This window comes from Trematomus bernacchii, unplaced genomic scaffold (assembly GCF_902827165.1).
Source record: "Trematomus bernacchii unplaced genomic scaffold, fTreBer1.1, whole genome shotgun sequence".
NCBI classification, from domain to species: domain Eukaryota; kingdom Metazoa; phylum Chordata; class Actinopteri; order Perciformes; family Nototheniidae; genus Trematomus; species Trematomus bernacchii.
This window is the reverse complement of record NW_022987772.1, coordinates 615,736-640,056: the sequence shown is the minus strand read 5'-3', so window position 1 is coordinate 640,056 and position 24,321 is coordinate 615,736. Positions and strand designations below refer to the sequence as shown.

Sequence of the window (24,321 nt, the reverse complement as noted above, 5' to 3'; positions counted from 1 at the left end):
TATACAGTGTTACAATTAAGGCAGTGTTTTTTTTTATTTATTAAGTTTAACCCATAATGAGATTGATTCTATACCTTTTTTCATGCGTAAAACATAATTATGGTTAATAGTCAGTGTCTCAATGTTGACCCAAAATTAATAACACAATATGCCATAATCTGCACACATCAACACATTGTAATCTGATTTACACTTGATGCTGACTTTAGTGTTAGAGTGTCAGAGTTGGCCTGCAGCTCTCCTGTCAGTTTTCAGTTTTCTGCTAATGACTTCCTGCTGCTGTTTTCACACAGTGACGGCGCAGCAGGCAGTGAATGGGACGCCTCAAACACCCTGACTGTTTCTTTACATGAACTCACTGAGATGGAGACGTCTCTCTCCTCCTTTCTTCTGCGTTTCGTCCGTCTTTGTGTCGTTATGAATGCTCTCCTCCACACTTCCTGCCCACCCATCCCCCTTTGTCTCCCTCTCTCTACAGTATTATTCCTCTCCACTCTCTCCACCTTAAAGGTCCCCTATTATGCTGTTTTTCATCAATATATTACAGGTCTCAGATATATACAAAACATGTCTCTGAAGTGTTTGGCTCCAAACACCAAACAGATAATTGCAGCATCCCATAATCCCCTCTGTTTCAGCCCTGTTTCAAAAGTGCTGATTCTCTGTCTGTTACTTTAGATGAAAATAAGGAGCCCCTCCCCACGCCCCTCTGAGAGACATTTGGTTACAAAGAACACAATGGTGCTCTAGGAGGAGATTCAGGTGATAAGGTGGGGGGGGGGGTTACCTTGGTTGCTGATTGGCTAATGGTTACACAAGCCAACACATCGTTATGACATCATAAAGTGGCCAAAATCTGATCAGCTCATTTTCAGACAGGTTTTTATAGAAATGGATCAGGACAAAAAGTGAGAGAATCTTTGTTCCTGAAACTTTCAGAGTCTCTTTCCACAGAGGGGACACATGTTGATGTAGAAGAGACATGAAGAAGGGGATTTTGCATAATAGGTGACCTTTGAAGCAAACCCTGAGGCCAGGATGCAGCACAGTCTTCTCCGTGTTTGCTAATAATGACTTTGTTTGTTTGTTTGTTTGTTGCAGACGGAGGACAGGAACCGGCAGCTGCAGGAGAAGCTGGAGCTGGCGGAGCAGAAGCTGCAGCAGACGCTCCGTAAAGCTGAGACTCTGCCGGAGGTGGAGGCCGAGCTGGCTCAGAGGGTGGCTGCTCTCACCAAGGTAACCCCACCCGTCTACTCCCAAAGGCACCTCTGCACCTGCCTTCTGACTGTTATCATGAAATACATCAAACATATAAAATCTGACATTAAATGATCTTACATTTTTATTTATTCTACTACTTCAATTCAATATTAATACAGACAAGGTACCAGAAAACACAATTAGTAGAAGCGGGGGGAAACAGCGCTCCCGAGAGTCATTATATCTCAACGTTTTGGTCAGAGACTCAAATATTATGGAATTTTGACTGCAAACTTTATAGGAGAATCGTTTCAGCACTTACAGATAAAATAAACACAACACCACTCCCATGATTCCTTAATATAACCTACAAAATACATATAAAAACAGAAAAGTTTATCTGTATACAACACGCGTAAAATATGCATTTACGTATGCACCCATGAACGTCTATCTATACACATACACGTATATTACATATATTATGTAAATGTACCCTCATCTAAATATAAACACATGCATACACATAGTTCAGGATTCAAGGTAGGGGTTTCAACAAGGTTATTTCCAGGGCTGAAATAATAGTATAATACTGTAAACAAATGAAAATAAACACTTAGCAGAGGTTTAAGAACATCCTAAAGCATGTTTTTGCATCTCTTTAACCATCCTCTTCCCACAAGTAAGATCATTTTTAAGCCAAGGGTGGAGATATTCAAATAATGGGTGCTTTATTCGGCATGTGACATTTAGAGAGGAGCCAAATCTGAATGGCTGTTGAATCCCATGGTTCTTTTATACCTAGGCAGCCGAAAAAAACGTACTGGGTTGTTTTATGTCACAGTCAGGCATTTCAGAAACAAAACATATGTGGATAATAAGCACTAAAAAATGTATCAAGATGCCTTCCTGTTAAAAGATTAGCCTTTTGACAAACTCCAACACTTTGATTCCTGTCTACTCCCAAAGGCACTGCTCCATCTGCCTTTTGACTGTTATCATGAAATACTTCAAAAATATAGACATGTTTTTTACATTTGTATTAATTCTACTAACTCGATTCAATATTAAAACAGTCAATTGATACAGAGAAGGTACCAGCAAACACAATAAGTAGAAGCGGGATGGCAGAAATACTTCAAACATATAAAATCTGACATTACATTATCTTACATTTTTATTTATTCTACTAATTCAATTCAATTCAATATTAATACAGACAAGGTACCAGAAAACACAGTCATTTAATTTCAACGTTTTGTTCAGAGATCCAACTATTATTCAATTTTGACTGCAAACTTTAAAGGAGATATGTTAATAAAACATAGAAATATATAATAATATAATCTCCACATATCAACACCACTCCCATGATTCTTGAATATAAAACCTACAAATTATATTTAAGACAGTTTTTAAGCCAAGGGTGGAGATATTCAAATGATGGGTGCTTTATTCGCCATGTGACATTTAGAGAGGAGCCAAATCTGATTGGCTGTTGAATCCCATGTTTTTTTTATATACCTAGACAGCCAAACTGTTAAACTTGTTTTATGTCACATTCTGGCATTTCAGAAACAAAAAACATGTGGATAATAACTAGGGATGCCAGAAACTGACCATGATCAAAATCGAAAATCGGACAGCCCTGGCGAATATTAATCGATTATTCGACACACCGCCCCCCCCCCCCCCCCCCCCCCCCAATCGCACGTGTGACGGAGAGGGAGGGGGGGGGCGGCGGGGTCGGTGTGTAGCAGGCTGCAGCAGGCTGCAGCAGGCTGCACTCTGCGCTGCTGGCTTCCTCCAAGTTTACAGTAAAGCAAACTGGTGGTGTGATCAATGGTCATTTACAATTATTAATACTATTACTATTATTAGCATTAGTCTATATTTTGGTTGAAACCAAACCAGGAAAAAACATTAATATTAATAAAAAATATATATAAATAAAATCGAAATTTTAAAAATAATCTTCGATTATGGAGACTGTAACGAATATTCGAATAATCGAATAATCGCTGGCATCCCTAATAATAACCACAACAAATATTTTTCAAGGTGCCTTCCTGTTAAAAGTTTAGCCTTTTGACAAACCCCAAAACCTTGATTCAATCTACCTTTGTCTCTTTGGGGAAAATGTGTATTTATATACCATTACGTCTACTTCCATCATGACCTCATCACACAGTGTGTACGTTCCCAGGGCTTTTGGATTATTTCCTTTACGTTGCAGCAGCCGCTCCTCCCTGCGGAAGCTGCCGAGGAAGCCATTGTTTATGTTTCTCCAAATATCCACAGGGACCTATTTTTAGAGATTTGGCTCATGTTTTTATCCATTTATAGTTTGGGTCTTTGTCCTGCACGCTGCTGCTGAACTTCCACGAGCGGCTCCGCACCTTATTTGTGTTGGAACTGGCTCACAGTGGCTCTCTGAAAATTAGGCGAACAATCATTCTCATGTTAATCTTATCAGGAAGCAGGCGCCTCTTTTCACATCAATAATATAATCTGTTTACATTCTTCTCTTTCTACAGTCTTGCTTTTATGTTACTTGTATAGCTGGGATTTGTAGTGTTTAGAAATAGAGTGCCACAGTGATGCGTCCTAAAATCCGGAAGTAAGTTAGCATTTTACCACTTCCGGTTCCTTCGACAAAAAAGCAATGCAATTTCTCCATAGGATTTTGGAAAATAGCTGGAAATAAGGTCTGTGGTTGACACACATTGAAGAGACGGATCACGTTTTGTTCTACGACATTAAATACATCAGCAGTGACCCCACTGATCCCCGTGTTCTGCTTGAAAGCAAGTACCTGCCTCCTGCAAACTGTTCAAACAAACGCTTCAACTCGTACCATTTAGAATCTGTAGTTTTGAATATGGACTTAAGTTGGTGTGACGTTGAAGCAGCGACCCTGCTGTAGTTCGTTTATAGCATAACGTTAGCATTTTGCTTCTGGCGACTAGATTTATGATTCGAAAATTATAAAAGTAGGGTAGACATGTGGAGATTATCCGGCTGAACAAAACGTGATCCGTCTCTTAAATGTGTCTCAACCACAGACCTTAGTTCCAGCTATTTTCCAAAATCCTATGGAGAAATTGCATTGCTTTTTGGTCAAAGGAACCGGAAGGAGTTTACTTCCGGGTTTTAGGACGCGTCACTGTGGCACTCTACAGACCCTATGTTTAATAAGCTCATAATGATTTTGTTTTCAGGGTAAGCAATTACATTTAAACATGATAATTCGTAACAGCTTGCAGAGAATGAACTCCTGCAGCCACAAAAAAAACATATACTTAACAAAAACATTGAGTTATTTTCTGTTATATTCCCATAGGATCATTTAGTAATAGTTTATTTATTTAGCCTAATATCACACATCTGTCTCAGGGGGCTTTACAGTTTGTACAGAATATTACACCCTTTGTCCTGACACCGTCGCATCGGACATGTTATTTTATCTTTATTGTACATTTTACTTTAATTTCTTATGTTTATTTATCTATTATTGCACATTCTTTCTTCCCATGTTATATAATATATCACATTTAAAACAAATTCTATATTTTGTTCATTCTAAAATGGAACAACGAAAACCAATTTCCCCCTGAAATATTAAAGTATTTCTGATTCTGATTTCCTCCTCATTGGCTCGAGCTTAAGCCACAAAATCGTTTAAATAGAACATTGAAGAAGTCAGACGTGCTCAGAAATATAAAGAATATTGCATCCATTCAGCTCCAAAACATCCACATAAATCCTTCATTCTGTTATCCACCCTCTCATTTCTCCATCATAAATCACTCAGTCTATCTTCTGAAGTCTTATTTAAATTCCCTCATTGTATTAACCCTCCTATAACTCAACATATCCTCTGTCTGTCTACCTGTTCTGTCCTCAGGTCTATACATGAAAGTGACGGTCATGAAAATCATTGTGTTCTTTATCCATGTTCTCTCATTTCTATGTCTAATCGTGCACATTAAACCTGTTTTCTCCTCTCATTTCTTCACGTCATGCTCTGCTCTTGTGTGCTCTTCATGCCGCCTCCTTGTCAAACCCTTAGTGTGTTCTGTGTGGCTCTAAAGGCGCTAAGACTAAGAAGAAGGTAGAGCAGCTTCACTCAGAGAATAAAACTCCTGGATAGTGGGAACGTTTGGTTCTGATACTGAACTTAACCAGGCCGTTAGATTAGCTGATCACATTACCAAAAGAAATGTGTTTTCTACTAGTTAACCCTCCTGTCGTGTTCGGGTCAAATCTGACCGTTTTATACTTTCATCAATCATAAATATTGTGTTTTACATTTGATTGCTTCAAGGCCTTATGATGTGCTCCTAAAATGTGAACATATACAATTGCTGATCTCAACTTTTATTGAATTGTGAGTGGTTTAGTCAACTTTGTAACACCTATTGTGTTCCCAGTCATACATAATGAATAGGTAACCCTAGATTATGTCCATCCATCAGATGGTACACACCCACATCGGCAAAATGCTGATTTAAATACATTGTCAGTGTTTATTCTTTGTATATTCACTGCAGCTTTTCATGTAAACCAGTAGTAGTGTTGTTTGTGTTAATGTAAGGACATTTAAAACAGAACGGGAATAATTTGACCAGGAACACCAAAGTAAGGAGGGAGAAACGAATCATGTAATAAACATCTCTACCTTCAGTTTGTCTTTTACATGACAAGTGCCTGGTTAAGTGCAGCGTCAGATTACATCTTAAAGTCCTGTGGTGTCTTAATCAGTCCTCTGTGTTTGTGATCATGTGCTGGTGAGCTGTGTTAGCGCTTCATGCCGATACCTTTCGAATAAAGTTCATTTCATTTACACATAGATACAAAAAATACAGGTACAATCATAAGAAATAATGGAGAAATGGGACACCCTGAAGCTTTCAAAAAAGGGTCCAAGACGCCTAACAGAAAGTATTTAAATATATTTACTTAAACACATAATTGGAGAGGGTTTGTGTATTATAACAAGCCACTTCAGTCCAAGCATTGGGAATATTTGAAGAGATGATATCAATAATTGCTGCTCAAAAATGGGAGATAAAAAGGTGAAGAATAAATTGTTAATAAAGTTGTTTTTAGCATCTATAGAAAAATCAATGTTTAAATCCCCAAGAATAAAACAATTTGTAGTTTTTCTTTACGCAATATAAGAGTTCATCCAGTTCAATCCCTTTTTTCCCAAATATGGAAAAATATTGTGGTTGTCCAACACAAACAGGAAGTGCCTGCTGATTTGCTTAAAAGACTTTAGGAGACCCTGCCCTTTAGAGCGAGAGAAAACGGCGGGACAGTCCGTCTCAGAAACGTGTTTACCCGCCAACACAGATCATATCTGCTCTTATACACTCCATATGTTCTTCAACACGCCTAATTGCAGATCAAATATTGTAATTAGTTAATTGTAATCATTCACCTTGTTTCCCAGGGATCCTTGGATTTACTTTCCTCAATTTTAATTGATTAAATTGGCATAATTAGAAATGTTTTATTGAGTGCTTTATATATTTCACTCAATAATAAACAAAAATATTTGAGCTTCTGTAAAACCTGCTAGTTCTTAGTATAAAAATCCCATAGTGTTAAAGCAGTAATTTACCATATTTTTTCTCTCAAAATAGGACATGTTGGGTCCTTGAATTTGAAGGAATTGGGCTAGAAAGTCCTTTAAAAAAAAAAGTCATTTTGGATGTTTAACAAACCTTGATTCACACAAACACCTGTACTCATCCGTAGGTCAGATGTATGGCTGTTGAATTTGTTTTAGTCCTTGCTTTGCTGTCCTCTCCTCATGCAGCCGGTGGGTTTCCTCTAGCTGTTTTTAGCGTCTGTAGCTTCTCAGGCTGTTGTTGGTGTTGGTGACCCCCCCCCCCCCCCTCCTTCCGAAGGACCAAAAACCTCAAACACTTTTGACTTTCCTCAGCGAGGTCCTTCTCCAGGATGGATGACAAACCCCTCTAGGGGAAGATTAAATCTAGCATCAGAGAGAGTGACTATGTTTACATGCACAAAATATTCATTGGTTTTACCTCTAATCTGAAATAGACAATGTTCCTACTGAGCTCTTGACATGGCTAATAAAAAAACATATATACCACCAATGCCCCTTTTTATAAAGAGCTGTCAAAATAGGATCTTTTGAAGTTTTTATGCCAGTCGTGGAGAGATGCAAAAACAGCCTTTTTCATTCTTCAAAAATCTTCTTGAAAAGGTTGAGATACTGACTGAACAAACTGTTGATATTAAAGTATTGTATAATATCTAAAAGTAGTACGATATGTCTCTTCTCTGATCACTGGCACTAATAACTAAAGAGCCCATGTGTCCCAAATTGTAGTTAAAACTTCAATTAAGTTGCATATTCCAGATGGGCTTTATACATATACATATGTCATACTCAACTGTTTAGATGACCATTATCAAATATAATAGTGGATATTAACGTGCATGTAAACCTAATCACTCATCGGCTCTTAGAGGATTGATTATATTAAGAAATATGTTTTTTTGTATTGTCTCTTTCATTTTTAGGCAGAGGAACGCCACGGCAATGTGGAGGAGAGACTGAGGCAGCACGAGGCCCAGCTGGAGGAGAAGAACCAGGAGCTGCTCAGGGTGAGGAAGACGAGGAACTACTGTCACTATACACTCAGTTTTAATTTAAAGAGTAGTGCGGTGATGTTGTATTTCTGTGTTGGGCCCTGAAGGCAGCATTTCCCTCGACAAAAAGCCAATTGGATTTCTCCGTCTGATTTTGGATCATAGCTGAAAATAATATTTGTGTCAAACAAACGTTTACGACTTACACGTTTTGTCCAGCAGGATAATTTCCACATATTAACATCACTTTCTGATTTTTTTAAGTGAAAAGCTAATGTTGGGCTATAACGGAACTACAGCAAGGTCACATGACTTCACGTCACCACCGCTAAGCTAAAGGCGGCTACTGTTTGGCTATAAAGGAACTACAGCACGGTCACATGACTTCACGTCACCACCGCTAAGCTAAAGGCGGCTAATGTTGGGCTATAAAGGAACTACAGCACGGTCACATGACTTCACGTCACCACCGCTAAGCTAAAGGTGGCTAATGTTGGGCTATAAAGGAACTACAGCACGGTCACATGACTTCACGTCACCACCGCTAAGCTTAAGGCGGCTAATGTTGGGCTATAAAGGAACTACAGCACGGTCACATGACTTCACGTCACCACCGCTAAGCTAAAGGTGGCTAATGTTGGGCTATAAAGGAACTACAGCACGGTCACATGACTTCACGTCACCACCGCTAAGCTAAAGGTGGCTAATGTTGGGCGTGATGAAGTTTAGTCGTCTCATTCAGACACTTGTTAGCAACCGCCGTTTTAGATTCCCCATTGGGTTATTTACAGACGTATTTTATGTCAGCGAATTAAAGTCTCTTCTGCTCGGTTCCTTATTTCACACTAACAACCCAAAACATATGACTTCCAGATGAGCGAGGACTAAAATGCCGACTCGTTTTAGGACTCATTCCTGTAACACGCCATTGAAACAGTCTGATCGTGTGTACCGTTTTTTTACAAAGCTGTCTTTTTGTGTGCAGGCACGGCAGCGAGAGAAGATGAACGAGGAGCACAACAAGCGTCTGTCTGAGACGGTGGATAAGCTCCTGTCAGAGTCCAACGAGAGGCTGCAGCTGCACCTCAAAGAGAGGATGTCTGCGCTGGAGGACAAGGTGACCGGAACATACATGTGATCTGAGAGGAGGACACTGCAGTCTTTGACATAATGAATATGTTTTGAAAGTCAGTGTTTATTTTTCAGTGCGTCAACTCTAGTTTATGCTTTCAGAATGCCCTGATCAGAGAGCTGGAGCACACCAAGAAGCTGATCGAGGAGTCTCACCACGACAAGGTGAGGAGTCCTTCAAAGTTTCTGCTGTCTCTGTGTTCTCAGATCCTTTACTTAGGTAAATGTACTTAAACAACACTGTGAAAATACTGTGCTACAACAAGAAGTCCCACGTTGGAAATGTATCTTAAGTAAAAGTAGGGACTATAAGCAAAATGTGGTAAAAGTATTCAACGTAAAAGTTAAAAATGTATAGATGCCATAAGATCTCTCAATTGGCTAGTTTCTAAGCTACTAGCCTGCTGTTGAATAAACAAATTATTTAATAAATACACATAGACCATTTTAATACATACATTTTGTTGTAAATGTTGTAAAGTCTATCATAAATATTTCATCCACACAGTTCCTTTAAATTGTTCAACTATAACGTGGCATACAAAGAAAGGACTCAAGTACAAGGACCTTACATTTAAACTTAAACGTAACATCTGATTAAATGTATTTAAGTTGCATTTCGCCCATGCTTTTTATATTCTGTTTGAAATATTTTAACTACACTTGTCATGGTGGCTTTTTCGTCTCCACCAATTGATCCCTCCATCTGTGAATCCGTCCCACAGGAGCAGCTCCTGATCCAGATAGAGACAATGCGGGCGGAGAGTGAGCAGGGGAGGAGCCGGAGCAACTCCTTACTGCACGGGTGAGACACCGTCACAACGTACACTCCCCCTCTGGGTCCAATAAAGTATTCCTGATCTTTGTTGCACATATGGACCACTTGCATCTAGTGTAGCCTTTGGCATCGATTACAGTCAAAGGTCTAAAACCACCAGACTCAGGGACAGTTCATCCCACCGGCCATAAGACTGTTAAACACCTGAACTTTTGAAAGAACATTCATAACATTCACCTGTTTGCAACTTACACATTATGTATCTAATATATCATATTCCAATTACTTGTATATAGACTCTTATTGCACTATTTCTATCCTATTGTATTGTATTTACTTGCACTATTCTATCTGTTTTATTGTGTTGCACTGTTGGAGGAGCCTGGGACCTAAGATTTTCATTGATGTATCTACACTGTAGCTATGTGCACAATAAAAACCTTGAAAAGTGTTGCAGCAGCCTTTTAGCAAAGAAGAATTATTAGAAATCTACATCTGGTTTAAAACCTGTAACCTCTCAGTCTTTCTCACATTCCAGTTTTTGTATGTGTTTTTTTTTCAGACCACTCACATCTAGTGTAGCCTTTAGCATTGATTACAGTTAAAAGGAAGTTTTCTTAAAATAGTTCTCCATCTGTAATTTGTGTTTTACTTTTATGTATGCACCACGACATCAAGTCAAATTCCTCGTACATGTCAACAACCTGGTAATAAACCCGATCTGATTCTGAAGTGTTGCAGCAGCCTCTTAGCAAAGAACAATTATTAGATCTGTTTTAAACCTGTAACCCCTCAGTCTTTCTGACAGTGTTTTTTCAACACATAGTAATTGTACATCTTAAGTTTGTCGGTCCGAAATGCCTAAAATAAAAACAGTAAACAGTGCGAACAATACGAACATTAGGGAGTGATCAGGACTTCACAGTCAAATCATACGTTTGTAAAAATAAAATCTGGCCTATGAGGTTTTACGAAATCAGTCCACTTTCTCCATTGTGATACAAATAGTTCCAGTTTGTGATTGACAGATGATGTTATCCTCTCCATTTTGTAAATGTCCATTGTAATATCGACGTTTGTTGATGTGTTTTTTCTTCTCCCAGACGCTCTCAGATGGGCAGCACTCCAGACTTCAGGTACCCGGTGTCGGCCTCCTCGATGATGGACAGTAACTCGGATCATTACGGCAGCGCTCTGGTGCTGCGGCGGCCGCAGAAGGGACGCATGGCAGCGATGAGGGACGAGCCGTCAAAGGTCAGCTAAACATCAACTGCTGCTGGAAGTTTGTCAATTAAAACGACACTTAGGAACGATACGATCCGATAAGATACGATAACACTTTAATGGTCAGATCGAGTCTGAAATTTGACTTGCATCACAGCAGCTCCATGGAACATGAGATAGGATTTAAGCTAAATGGATCTCTTTTTATATTTCCTCTATTGATGTTTAAGGGATACGACATGCAGGGAGGCAGAATGAGCATATTTGTCTTTATAATTTAGGCTTACACTTAGACAATTGATGGAGCATCTTGTAAAAAGAGAAAGTAGGAGAAACAGAAATCACATGACCATGGTTGGTACTTTAAAATGTAATGTAATTATTTTTTATTCACATGCAGTTTAAAAGCACAAGAAAAGTCAAAAGGCAGAATAAAGAAATGAGAAACCCTGATACACAATTTGAAGCTTGAAAATAGGGGCTGACGAGCTGAAGTGAAAATGTTTGTTATACATCTTACAAGCTAAAAATCACCTGACCAAATCCCCTCAAAATAACCCAACCCAGTCTTGCTACAACAGCAAGTGCTGCTGAAGTGTAAATTAAAAAAACACTTAGGAACATAAGATAGGATTTAAGCTAAATGGATCCCAAGCTTTATATCAGAATCAGAATACCTTTATTCGTCCGACAGAGGGGACATTTGCATTTGTTACAGCAAGAAAAGAGCCAAAGACAGCTTAATGTTACCCAAGAAGCATGCATTAAGGGATACACCATGCAGCTGGCAGAATGAATTTATTTCTCCATATAATTGTGGCTTACAGTTAGATGATTAATGTAGTATCTTGTAAAAAGAGAAAGAAAGAGATACAGAATACCTGTGTGACCATGGTTGGTACTTATAGAGAGGCGAAGTCACGCCCATCTACTTCCGACCCATGGGACCTTATTTCGGAAAAATTATGTATTGAAGTCAATGGAGAGAGAAAACTTATCTTTCGATCCCGTTTGAATTGTGCCACAAATTACACATATGATGTTTGTCAATCTTAAACAATAATTTCCGTGTCAAAAAAGTCACAGTTTGTTGTAAAACTGTTGAAATATAAGACTATGAAAAATACGCAACTAGAAAGACTACAAATCCCAGAATCCCGGTCCCGCATGCTGGCTCTTAGGAACCGACTAACTCCCCTTGTGTGTATGTACAGCTCTCAACATGCCCAGACTTTGAGTGATTTTCACCTCTTTTAATACTTTTCGCCTCATTCTGAAAGAAAGAAGTGAAATGTGCCAACGTGACGGCCGTCTTGGTGTGTGGTGCGAGACGGGAGATGTAGTTCATTGAGCGGTTTCACACAAACAAAAAGTGTTACTTCACAGTTTTACGACACATTTTAACTTTTGCAAGTTTATTTTTTACTTGCAAAATTATCTTTTAAATTGACAAACATCATATGTGTAATTCGTGGCACAATTCCAACGGGATCGAAAGATAATCTTTCTCTCTCCATTGACTTCAATGCATACTTTTTCCTAAATAAGGTCCCATGGAGGTCCACCGGAAAGGGAGGGACTTCGCCTCTAGATGATTTGCATTTCCTATTTTAAAAAAAAAACAAAAAAACTATTACATTATTTTTTATTCACATGCAGTTTAAAAGTACAAGAAAGATCACAAGGCAAGGTTAAGAATTGTGAAATGAGACACCCAGATAAACAATGTGAAGCTTGAAAATAGGGGCTGACGAGCTAAAGAGACAATATTTTGAATATATCTTACAAGCTAAAAATCACCTAACCAAATACCTTAAAAATAATCCAACCCTGACTATTAAACGGTCCCAACATATTGATTTCATCAGTCAAAACATTGATTTGAAATATATAAAATATGTAATGTAATATAAAACAGTAATAAACACAAATTGACTTAATGTTTTTATGTTTGGAAATGAAGATTTTTTTGAGTGTTGTTTACGTGTTGTCGTCTCAATGTGTTGTTTGCATCATGCCGCCTCTCCCCCCCTCTACCTGTTTAATGTTTGAGCTCTTTTTGATGATTTTCTTCTTCTCCATTTCTCTCTGTTTGCTTCCTCTCTGGACTTCAGCGACATGTAAGTGAATGAGGAGGAGTAAACCATGATTTTGTCTGTGATGCATTAATGAAAACACTCCAGTTGCCTCTAAACCTCTCCTTCAAGATTCAAAGGTTTGATTGTCATATGCACAAAGCTACAGTGTAGAAATGGCAATTAAATTCTTCTGACCTGAGCTCCTCCAACAATGCAACATATATAATAAAATAGTGGCTATTTCCTTAACGATTAATCAATTATTCAGATAATTGTCTGTATTTTTGTCTATCGATCCCAGTTTCTCAAATTCTCTCAAAATGTGGATTTCTCAGACTAAAATCCAAAGATATCCACTGTGATCTGATATAACACCCAGTGAACAGCACATTTTTTGGATTTTAGAGACTTCAAATAGCAGTTTCTTTAATGATTAATCAATTATCAAGATGTTTGTCGGTATCTTTATGCCTAGCGTCGATCCCAGTTTCTCAATTTCTCTCGAAATGTGGATTTCTAAAATAGAAATCTGAAATTCTTCTGACCTGAGCTCCTCCAACAATGCAACATAAAATACAAAAATAAAAAGTAGTGCAAAAAGTCTATATACATGTAAATAGAATATGATATGTACGAGAACAGACTATAAATATATACATATAATAATGTAAATTAAGACAAAATTAAACATCTCCCTCCTGATTCAAGATTCAAGGCTTTTATTGTCATTTGTGCTATATCTAACCATATATCGAGCCCGATCGTCGATTTCCAATGATTTAATCTAATTGTTTGCCTGTCTGGCCATCGTAATCGGGCTCTTTGAAGATCCAAAGATCCACGGTTTTCTTACATTTCTGATCGGATTGGCAAAAACTTCAGAATTTGTATTGACCGCCATTCAAATGACAGCTTTGTTTTCCCCCAAAAGTGGGCGGAGCCATCATTTTTGCCCGGAAGTGACGCATGTGTTACTGTCATCTATAGTCTATATACAGTAATTGGAATATTGATATATACAAACAGGTGAATGTTATGGATGTTCTTTCAAAAGTTCAGGTGTTTAACAGTCTTATGGCCGGTGGGATGAAACTGTCCTGCCTGCTTTCACTGTCTTTTAAACCTTTTTCTGCCTTCAATATCATTTAATCTTTGTGTCTCTCCCTCCATCTTCTCCGTGTCGTTGCCCCAGGTGCAGACGTTGAACGAGCAGGAGTGGGAGCGCATGCAGCAAGCTAACGTCTTGGCTAACGTGGCGCAGGCGTTCGAAAGCGACATGGACGCGTCGGACCTGGAGGAGGACAGAGAGACGATGTTCAGCTCTGTGGACATGCTGTCCCCCGGGGGCCAGGCCGACGCTCAGACCCTCGCCCTCATGCTGCAGGAACAGCTGGACGCCATCAACAACGAGATCAGGTACAGGCACAGGGGGAAGTTACTAAGTACATTTACTCAAGTACTTGAGTATTTCCATTCTTTTGTACTTCTGTTTTACTAAATGTAAATGAAATAATGTAGTTTTTCTCCAGTAAATTAGAGTTACTTTTGACATGCAAACGACCTATTAGCATACACATGACAATTCATTAGCTACACATCCACAAAGTACTATTTCTTATGTGCAATGGTTTGAAGTCAGATCTTTTTATTTTATCCTCTAAAGTGGATTTTTGCACCTTGCTGCAATACTCTGAATATATTTTTCATCAATCACCATTAGATTAGATAAATCACAACTATACAACTAGATTTACGTATCCCAAAGTATTATTAATTATTTTGTAACAGCAGTTTAATACGGCATTGCACAAAAGTTCAAAACAAAATGTTAATAAACACTAAATATACAGTCTCTGGATATTTCTAAAGAGTATCTATAGAATACTCAACATACAATTTACAGAATAATACAGAATCTGGATTGAATAGTTATAATAATATAGAATAATATAATAAGTTCTCCATCTGCTCCCTCCTCTTAATCCCTGCAGGATGATCCAGGAGGAGAAGGAGAACACGGCGATCCGGGCGGAGGAGATTGAGTGTCGTGTCGGCAGCGGGGAGAGTCTCGGAGGTCGTTTCCGCTCCATGAGCTCCATCCCCCCCTCCCTGTGTGCCGGGTCCTCGCTGGGCGGCTCCCCCCCGGGCTCCGGCAGCTCCACCCCCCGCAGAGTCCCCCGCAGCCCCAACAGAGAGCTGGACCGCATGGGGGTCATGACCTTGGTAAAAACTCTCCTCACTCTCACGTGTTTTTAATCTACCAGCATCGATACTACGCATCACCTAATACGATACGATACGATAATACTTACATGGTCAGATCAAGTCTGAAATTCAGCTCCATGTAAATAATAACACATTAAGTCCCGTTTTTAAGATCGCTTGTTCAGTCTCTGAAACACTGGTGATTACATTAGGCTGAATTGCAGGGTTCGTACACAACATTTGCAACATTCGTGATTCTAATCGTTATGTTGTCAAGGTTAGGAATGTCCTTGTATTTTATTATGCTTTTTATTTAATCGTTACGTAAACATTTTTAGACATATCTTGAATTGTAATATAATCCTTTTTAAATGTTGAAAATGCTTGTTTTTAGATTTGATTTTTGCAGCGTTTAAAAACAACTAAGTATAACAATTATAACTTTTTTACAAAATGTACATTTTATTGAAATAAAGTTTCACATGGATCTAGTTAAGAATTAAATAATCATGATTAAAACACAAGCGGTGACGCCACACACTGACTGCTTCAGTAGTTCTGTAAACTTTATTTATTATTTTCTTGCAGTTATAGAAACAATTTAGATGTGTCAAAAATAATGGAGAGCCTTATGTTCAGGTTAATTTAAAATGCATTTAAAAAGTTGTACGAACCCTGGAATTGTACTATATTTACGCTGTTTGCCTTCCATATTACCTTTCTGTATTGATGCTATCTCCTCACCTCAGTGTGGTCAGTGTACTAACACCGTGTGAGAGTGTAACCGTGTGTGAGAGTGTGTAACCATGTGTATGTGATGCCCCTCGCTGTAGCAGTATTGCTCTGACCCGTACATCATCCAGCAGACAGTCACTTACCTGCCCTGTGCTGCAGCTGGCCCTCAGGCACATAGCTATGCACCGTACTTCCAGGTACCTGCAGAACTTTCCTCCTCCTCCTCTTCCTCCCTGGGTGGGTGCAGTCTGCCTCTTCCTCTCCGTGATTTTCCATTTGATATCTCCAAAAACATACAGGACTCTTTCCCCCCCCCCCCGCTGTGTGCTCAACACATCACTCTGATTTGAGAATAACGGCACAGAAATAACTTGTGAAACTCGGAACACAGTGTACTTGAAGCAGGTTGTATTAGGTAATTAAATTAATACATATTTGCTTTAAAGACGTTCCCTTATTATCAGCAGTACAATGGTTTATATTGTACCTTTCAATAGCTACAGATCACTAATGAAATCACAAAACAATAAGGAAATACAATTGTTCTTCATTAAGTTACTTTTTGCACATACACCTGAGTAGTGGGTGTTTAAAATAGGTGCATGTTCCTCTGGGATAGACTGCAGAATGGAAAAAGATAATGTATTGTAGGATATTTTGTTATTTTGCAGTGTGTTATAACAGGGTGTCCGCGGGGTCTTAAAAAGTATTAAAAGTTAATAAATCAATTTAGCGAAAATGAAGGCTATTAAAAAGTATTAAACGGCATTTTTCAAGGTATTACATTTTGTAGCTTGTTTTCAATAAGTATATAAATGGTCCAAAGAGGTTGTATTCTACAGTCTGCCTGAATGTAATCATTGCGTAGGTGTGTAGCGTGATTCTGTGTAGTTTATTTATGGCATCCCGTTGGGTTTGACGTCATCAGAACAGGACATCGCACGCTCACTGCTTGATAGCGCGCGAAGGTCCGTTTACGCCGGTTGTTAAACAACATAGTTATGGGGAAATGCAAGTCTGCGTCCAAATGGTTGGAAGATAAGGAGGAAGGACAATCAATACTGTATATAGTAAATGTAACCGGTTAAAACTCGAAGTGGCGATGAGGTCTTAAAATGTATGGAAAGGGTCTTAAAAAAGGTCTTAAAAGGCATTACATGTGACTTCAGGATTCCTGCATATACCCTGTATAAGGTATTAACCTTTCAAAGTCAACTCCTCTGTGGCATCCAGTCATTTTTAAACACCGTTTCAAAACATATCAATTCATTTTAGTGGAAATGTGGAAACAGCCTTTTTTATAGTCCTTGTTAGATTTATGGCTCGTAAATCTTTACTAATTGTCAGCATTTTCCATTACGAGTCTTATTTGTTGAATGTATAGATACAAAATGAAATCCTGGTGCATTCCCATGATTGCAGTTATTTTCCAATCCAGCTGTTTTTAAACTACTGCAGTGAAAAGCTGGCTCACTGACATAAAGTATACTGAACCACAGCTGTGAAACATTACAGACATGAGAGGGACATTGATAAACTATGGAATCTATCTTAAAGGCATTGGTGAAACTAGTCAAACATTCCTAACAAAAAAGGAGCATTTTGGGTAATTAAATACATTTCTCCTCCCTCTCTCAATTTCCTCTTCCTGTTTCCTTTTATAGCTCCTAATCTCTTCCTCGCTACTCTCGGTGAGTCAGAGGAAATGAGCGATTAGGTATTTTCCTCCTGGGGGCAAGAAAAACCAGCGTAGAAATGTGGCACGCTGACGGTTTATTTGCTCAGCTAATGCCAGGCCTGTGAGGAATGCAGCAGGGGAAAGAAACCCTTCCCACTTTTTTTAGGTGCACAGTGGAAAATATGAGTCAAACTGCTTCGTAAAATTAGGGGTTACGCTGCCTCGGGGCCTGAGTGGAAAACCCCATAAAGCGAAAGCAATCAGATAGCATCTCAGCTAACCTGCTCACCGCCCTGTCACCTGTGATTGGTGTTCATTAGAAGCTAGCTACTCGGCTATTTGCTTTTCAACTCGATTTCCTCGAGGCTATAATTCCTCTCCTCCCTCTGATTTCTTACTAGTCTGCACCCATCCTGACTTCGGTTGATTTGCAGTGTCTCTGGTGCTCCTACAGACGTGTGTGTGTGTGTGTGTGTGTGTGTGTGTGTGTGTGTGTGTGTGTGTGTGTGTGTGTGTGTGTGTGTGTGTGTGTGTGTGTGTGTGTGTGTGTGTGTGTGTGTGTGTGTGTGTGTGTGTGTGTGTGTGTGTGTGTGTGTGTGTGTGTGTGTGTGTGTGTGTGTGTGTGTGTGTGTGTGTGTGTGTGTGTGTGTGTGTGTGTGTGTGTGTGTGTGTGTGTGTGTGTGTGTGTGTGTGTGTGTGTGTGTGTGTGTGTGTGTGTGTGTGTGTGTGTGTGTGTGTGTGTGTGTGTGTGTGTGTGTGTGTGTTCGTTCCCCCCAGTAACTGATGTCTTGTTGTGATTTCTGCTCTGTGTGCATGGCTTGGTTTCTGTTCGCTGCTCTGATTCGTGCGTCTCACTAACGGCTCTTCTTCTTCTCTCCTTTTTTTTGCCACGCTTCAGCCTAGTGACCTGCGCAAGCACCGCAGGAAGGTAAACTAGAGAAACGCTTCCCTAGGCTCTGTCCGTGTCTGTCCCCCCCCATCATCCCCCAAACAATCCTCTACAATCTGTGTTTAAAACATTAGATTTTTCTTTGTGAAAAACGTTTGTGGCCATTGTTTTGTTTACGTTCACCATGGTGGTTCACAGAGGAGAATTTATTTATATGTTCTCATATCTGTTTTGTTATTCTGGAGCCAAAAAGGATGGTTAGTTATTGGTTGATAATTAGATTGAAAACACTTTCATTACTGATTGATTGGTTTAAAACAAATGTAAGCAACAATAATACACATGTTCTGCATCTCAAAGGTGTTTCTTGGTCTTGCAGTTTAGTCAAATGAAAGCTTTGAGATCTGAAAACAAGCCATTTTAATGTTAAAATGTATTTGCAGCTATTTTGATAACTGATTAATTGTTTAAAAAGTAATTCAAGTAAAAAGGACGCACATTTTCTGCATGTCAAAAAAAATGTTAGTCATTTTATGGAATTCCTTTTGAAGTGTGCTAGGAATCTTATTGTATCTCACTTTGATAAAGAAATAATAACAAGAGGAACTATGATATTGATAATATTATTATTTATGTAATTTTATTGATTTTCTAAAGACTTAAAGATAATATTTATTGGTATCCTTATTATTATTATTTTGTACAAAAAGACACTTTAAGAATTCCTACATCAGACAAATTAAGATGAAACTAAAAATATATATATAACAACAAAGTGTGTTTACAGACTGTGAGTGTAGCTGCTTGATGAATAACTTAAATGAATTTCTTTCTTTCTTGTGTTTATTTACTTCCCTACTATCTGTACGGAGCAAATAAAGTAATCTCTCTCTTGAACTCGTCTCCCCCTCTCAGTCTGCTCAGGACGATAAGGCCACGATCCACTGTGAGACGTCCCCCCCCACCACGCCTCGCTCCATGCGCCTCAACAGAGACGCCGGACACGCCTCCAGCCACGAGGACATCAGAGACATCCGAGGGTGAGACCTACTTTTGACATATTGACATTATTCTGACCAATTTTCTTTTTCAATAATCAAGTCAGTCAAAGTCAACTTTACGGTACGTCTACACAGAAGCGTTAAAAAAATCTTGGAGGTGGGCGTATCTGAAGCTTGAGGATTTTTTGCGAGCAACCAATCACATGAATCTCCCGCTCGCGACATACGAAGCAAAAAAGCCCGAAGTAAACTGGATATAAACTCCCCAAAACAGGCGAAAACATACCACTGTCTCTGCCACCTCCCTCCATGCCTGGCTCCTCCGGTTTGTATCCCGGTAGGTAAATAGGGACTGGTCATAAAGCACCGGGTGATTGATTCCCTACCGCTAATTTCTCCTCCATTTTTTGGAATATGAGGAAATGACCTGCGGTATGTCTCTCCCAGCATACACGCCGTTTGATTGGCTAGAGCTTGAACTGTCAGATTTGCGTACACGGGATTTGATTGGCTGACGCTTCCACCTCAGCCTCAAAAGTTGAACATTGTTCAACTTTGAATCCTGAAAATCCTGAAAATCTCCGCTCGCCTGCCCACAATGCATTTCGGCGAAAAGTGAGGGAAAGTGACGTCACCCCATTCAAAGTGAATGGGCAGAAGCGTTTCAAGATTTTTTTTAACGCTGCTGTGTGGACGCACCGTTATTGTCAAAATATCCCATACAAATATATATATATAGAAGTATGTATACAAATATGTATATCCTATATATATATATATATATATATATATATATATATACACAATCAACAGACACATTTATACATATGCACACATTAAGACATAAATAAAAGCAAGACAATCAATATATACAAAATAACAGTCACATATCTTTGGGAGCTATCTATAATCATACTGAGTCGACCTTTTCTTGTTTATTTGTCATGTATTAGTTGATTACCAGTCTAAGCAAGTCAAACTTGTTCAGTTTTCTTTTTGTCCACCTTCTCAATTTGATTACTGATGATTACTGCAATATGATTTACAATATTGGAGGGATGATCATTTAAACAAATTATACACATTATCATTAAAAAAAATCACCCTGATGAATTTGATACATGTTTTTCAAAGTATCTGTAACAAACAAAGATGTTATTTTTATATTTATAGTATTAAGTCCGTTGATTTCTGGGTCAGCTCAACTACACTTCATTCAAATAATTTTACATATTTTACCTTGAAAACATATTGTGCTTACTGATATCTAGATATTGCCAATAGTCCCATATTTATTTTTCGATTAAATATCAAGCCCTAGTTAAAGTCTTTCTTATTCAACAATATTGCGTGTTGTTATTGTCACAGTTAGTGTTTAATTACGTTGTTGCTGTCCCTTCTCATAGTCATTGAAAAAATATGTGAAAATAACATTTTTAGTCTCACTTTACGTAAACACAATTAACCCGTACCTCTTCAATCTGTGTCCCTGTCTACTATTATTGTTCTCTGAGTCTTCTCTCCCTCTTCCTCCCCCCAGTCTCTCCGGGCTGCAGGACGGTCAGGGCAGCAACCCGAGTAGCAGCAACAGCAGCCAGGACTCTCTGAACAAAGCGGCCAAGAAGAAAAGCATCAAGTCCTCCATCGGACGCCTCTTTGGGAAGAAGGAGAAGGGCCGACCCAGCATCCCCGGCAAGGACTCCCCCAACCAAGGTCAGACCCCGAACACAGGGCTTTAATCCAGAACTACAGCATAGGGTTACATTGTTTTCAAGCTAAAAGCCCCTTGCAAGATATAGAATATACCCGGTACCCCCTCATCAAGACTACTTTTCTACCCTTTGTGAAGTCTTAATTATGTAAAATAAAAACACAAGAGAAATTGAAAGATGTTAACTAACTGTTTTTCAAACTGTTACATTTGAAAAACAGTTACATGACCGAACTTCTTTCTGAGCGTCCTTAACAACTGTCAATAAATCCTTGACAGCGGTCTGTCTGTTCTGGATTAACAACGTGTCACGTGTTCTGAATTGACCAATCAGAATCGAGTATTCAACTAAACCATTTAATAGCTGCAATTAACACTGTGCAATTAATCGTATTTTAATCGCAATTACGATTTTGGCTTGCCACAATTACGAAAACAACATAATCGGAAAAAAATAAATGTATTTGTCTAATTTATTTTTATTTATCATATCAATATATGTTTAGTAGCTTGTGGAAGTGCTTGTTGATCTTGTTTATTGGTATTTATTATTTTGATATTATTTATTTAAATTAATTAATTAATTTTATTTATTTTTGTATTGGTTTTTCAGTTGAATTATACGTTCAGGGTAATCAACAGTTAAAAATATACTGTTCAAATAATTATTTGTATTTGTTTTAAAGTTCAATAAATGGATGTTTTGAATCCAAGTCAATGAATAATCGTATTTAATAATCGTGATATCAATTATTGACCAAAATAATCGTGATTATCATTTTTGCCATAATCGAACCGCCCTAGTTTCAATCTTGTATACGTAACATTGGGATTATTCTAAATAATATACAATTTGTCACTGATTATCAGATTTCCATTTGTCATACAGATGTTTGATTTAATCGAAAAATGTTAGCACCTTTTTTCACTCTTATTTTTATTTAATTCTTCCCTATTTGTATGAGTAATTACAGCAACTCTATGTTCTTAAATATCTATATATTCACCTCAACTGCATTTTACGTGGTTGAAATGTTCAATAGGAACATGGTGGGAAAATAAATATACACTTTTTTAGATTCAAATAAATATCAATAATTTATCAACTATTCAAAGTTATTAAAATGTAAATATATTACAATTGGTAATGAATCACAGATGCCCGAATGCCACACCTGGAGAATCACTGCATCACAGCAGGTCTCTCTTTAAATGAACTTCATGCTCACAGCATCTCTGTGTCCCTCTTATATCTCTGGACATTGTGTTTGTGTTTGCAGCGGGCACTCCTGAGGCGGAGGGCTCTCCTAAAGACGGTTTAGGGATGGGCACCCTGGGGGGTCCTGCAGAGAAGAACAGGAAGCTGCAGAAGAAGTGAGTTTCCTCTTTTGAACACTGTGAAATAATTGTTCTGTGGTCAACCTTCTACATAATGTAAAATAACGCAAAATGTTTTCTCCAGCTGTGGACGTGCCTAGCTCTAATATGTGTGTGTCGCTCTGATGACAATTTGTTTCGGTAATTGAAGAAGAATGCAGTTTGTAGACTGTATACCTGTGTTTCCTCACTGTGTTTCCAATGTGCATCAAGAAATGAGTTTATAATCAAATGCACTAACAAATGAGACACTGGTTTCCCCTTGTGCTTTAAAGCCAGAGTGATTTAAGTGCTTCTAAAGCTTTTTATTTTGTTAATAAGAAAGGACAACATATTGGCTATAATGTAGTCTGAAGTGTTAAAAGTAAATATGGCAGCTACTTGAGATAGAAAAAAGGTTCCTGTTTAATTTCCATTCAATAATTACAATTTGTGTAGAAATGTTATTACGTGTCCTTGAAAAGTCTTGAAAACTGCAAGCCTATAGAGTGGTGTGATGACGTATTATTGTATGCTGACCCTGAAAGCATCATCTCCTGGTCCAATGGGATTTCTCCTTGTTATTTTGATTTATTGCAGAAAATAATCTGAAACGTTTATAATAATTAAACATGTTTTGTTCAGCAGGATAATCTCCACATATTAACACCACTTTATAATCTTTTTAAATAAAAAGCCAAAGTTAGGCTATAAAGGAACTACAGCCCGGTCACATGACTTCACGTCACCACCGCTAAGCTAAAGGCGGCTAATGTTGGGCTATAAAGGAACTACAGCCCGGTCACATGACTTCACGTCTCCACCGCTAAGCTAAAGGCGGCTAATGTTGGCCGTGATGACGTTTATTCGTCTCATTTAGACACTTGTTAGCAACCGCCGTTTTTAATTCCCCAGTGGGGTATTTACGGACGTATTTGATGTAGTAGAATAGAAATCTCTTCAGCTTGTAGGACTTGTAGGACTCATTCCCAGGTTGTAGGACTCATTCCTGCACCACTCTATAGCCAGTGTTAATCTATCACTCCCTGCCACCTGGCTCACGCTCACTCTATCAGCCCATCTTCTTTCCATCGCTCACCCAATCACGTTTTTATTTCCTCCACTTTCACGTTTAATTTTGTGCAAATATACTACAAATGTCATTTTTTTTTGCTTCCATGTAGCTCAGTTCATTCTGTCTCTTTATTGTTTTGTCATCGTCCCTCTGCTTCTTTTTTATCACCCCCTTCTCATTCCATGTGTAGTCCAAAGACAGGGTAAGTCGGTTCACGTTGCTTCTTCTGCTGCTTTGCTTTTATCTTCTTTCCACCCCCGGCTTCACGTTGACCCTCACCAGTAACTCTCTGACGGACCCCTGACTTCTGTCCCCTCCGAATGTTTGATGGCTTGTCCATGCTGCTCTTTACCCTGCTTTCCACAGAGGAGCTTAACTAACAGGAATGTGTTTGTGCTGAGTTTTAGTGAGGGGCACAGTTTTCCCTTTTGGAGCATGATGCACTGAAACTACCGGAGAGATAACGGAAATAATGTTTTTTCTGAGGTTTTTCGTCCATTATTCTGTCAAAAAAGTCTTCAAATTGAAGCTAATTGCTAGTTGAGAACATGCTAACTGTGGGCTTGTTTTTATCAGCGATATGCAGCAAACAGCCCCATCTAGTGGCCATCATTGAATAGCTTCTGTTAG

At 38.6% G+C, this 24,321-nt stretch overlaps 1 protein-coding gene across 23 annotated transcripts in view; it reads left to right on the top strand.

Annotated features, from left to right (window-relative positions):
- The window catches only part of ppfia1 (PTPRF interacting protein alpha 1), a 68,364-nt gene that overhangs the window by 29,311 nt on the left and 14,732 nt on the right, over positions 1 to 24,321 (top strand). For 7 of the 23 annotated variants that reach the window (XM_034148931.1, XM_034148929.1, XM_034148927.1 and 4 more), the window contains exons 9-21: positions 1,102 to 1,236; positions 7,762 to 7,845; positions 8,816 to 8,947; positions 9,064 to 9,126; positions 9,687 to 9,766; positions 10,843 to 10,993; positions 13,078 to 13,083; positions 14,234 to 14,457; positions 15,033 to 15,264; positions 19,464 to 19,588; positions 21,090 to 21,262; positions 22,541 to 22,634; positions 23,882 to 23,893. In XM_034148931.1, coding sequence (XP_034004822.1) covers positions 1,102 to 1,236; positions 7,762 to 7,845; positions 8,816 to 8,947; positions 9,064 to 9,126; positions 9,687 to 9,766; positions 10,843 to 10,993; positions 13,078 to 13,083; positions 14,234 to 14,457; positions 15,033 to 15,264; positions 19,464 to 19,588; positions 21,090 to 21,262; positions 22,541 to 22,634; positions 23,882 to 23,893 — 1,511 coding nt within the window. The remainder of the gene's footprint in view (positions 1 to 1,101; positions 1,237 to 7,761; positions 7,846 to 8,815; positions 8,948 to 9,063; positions 9,127 to 9,686; positions 9,767 to 10,842; positions 10,994 to 13,077; positions 13,084 to 14,233; positions 14,458 to 15,032; positions 15,265 to 19,463; positions 19,589 to 21,089; positions 21,263 to 22,540; positions 22,635 to 23,881; positions 23,894 to 24,321) is intronic. The other 16 variants (XM_034148932.1, XM_034148933.1, XM_034148930.1 and 13 more) reach the window with 6 other exon arrangements.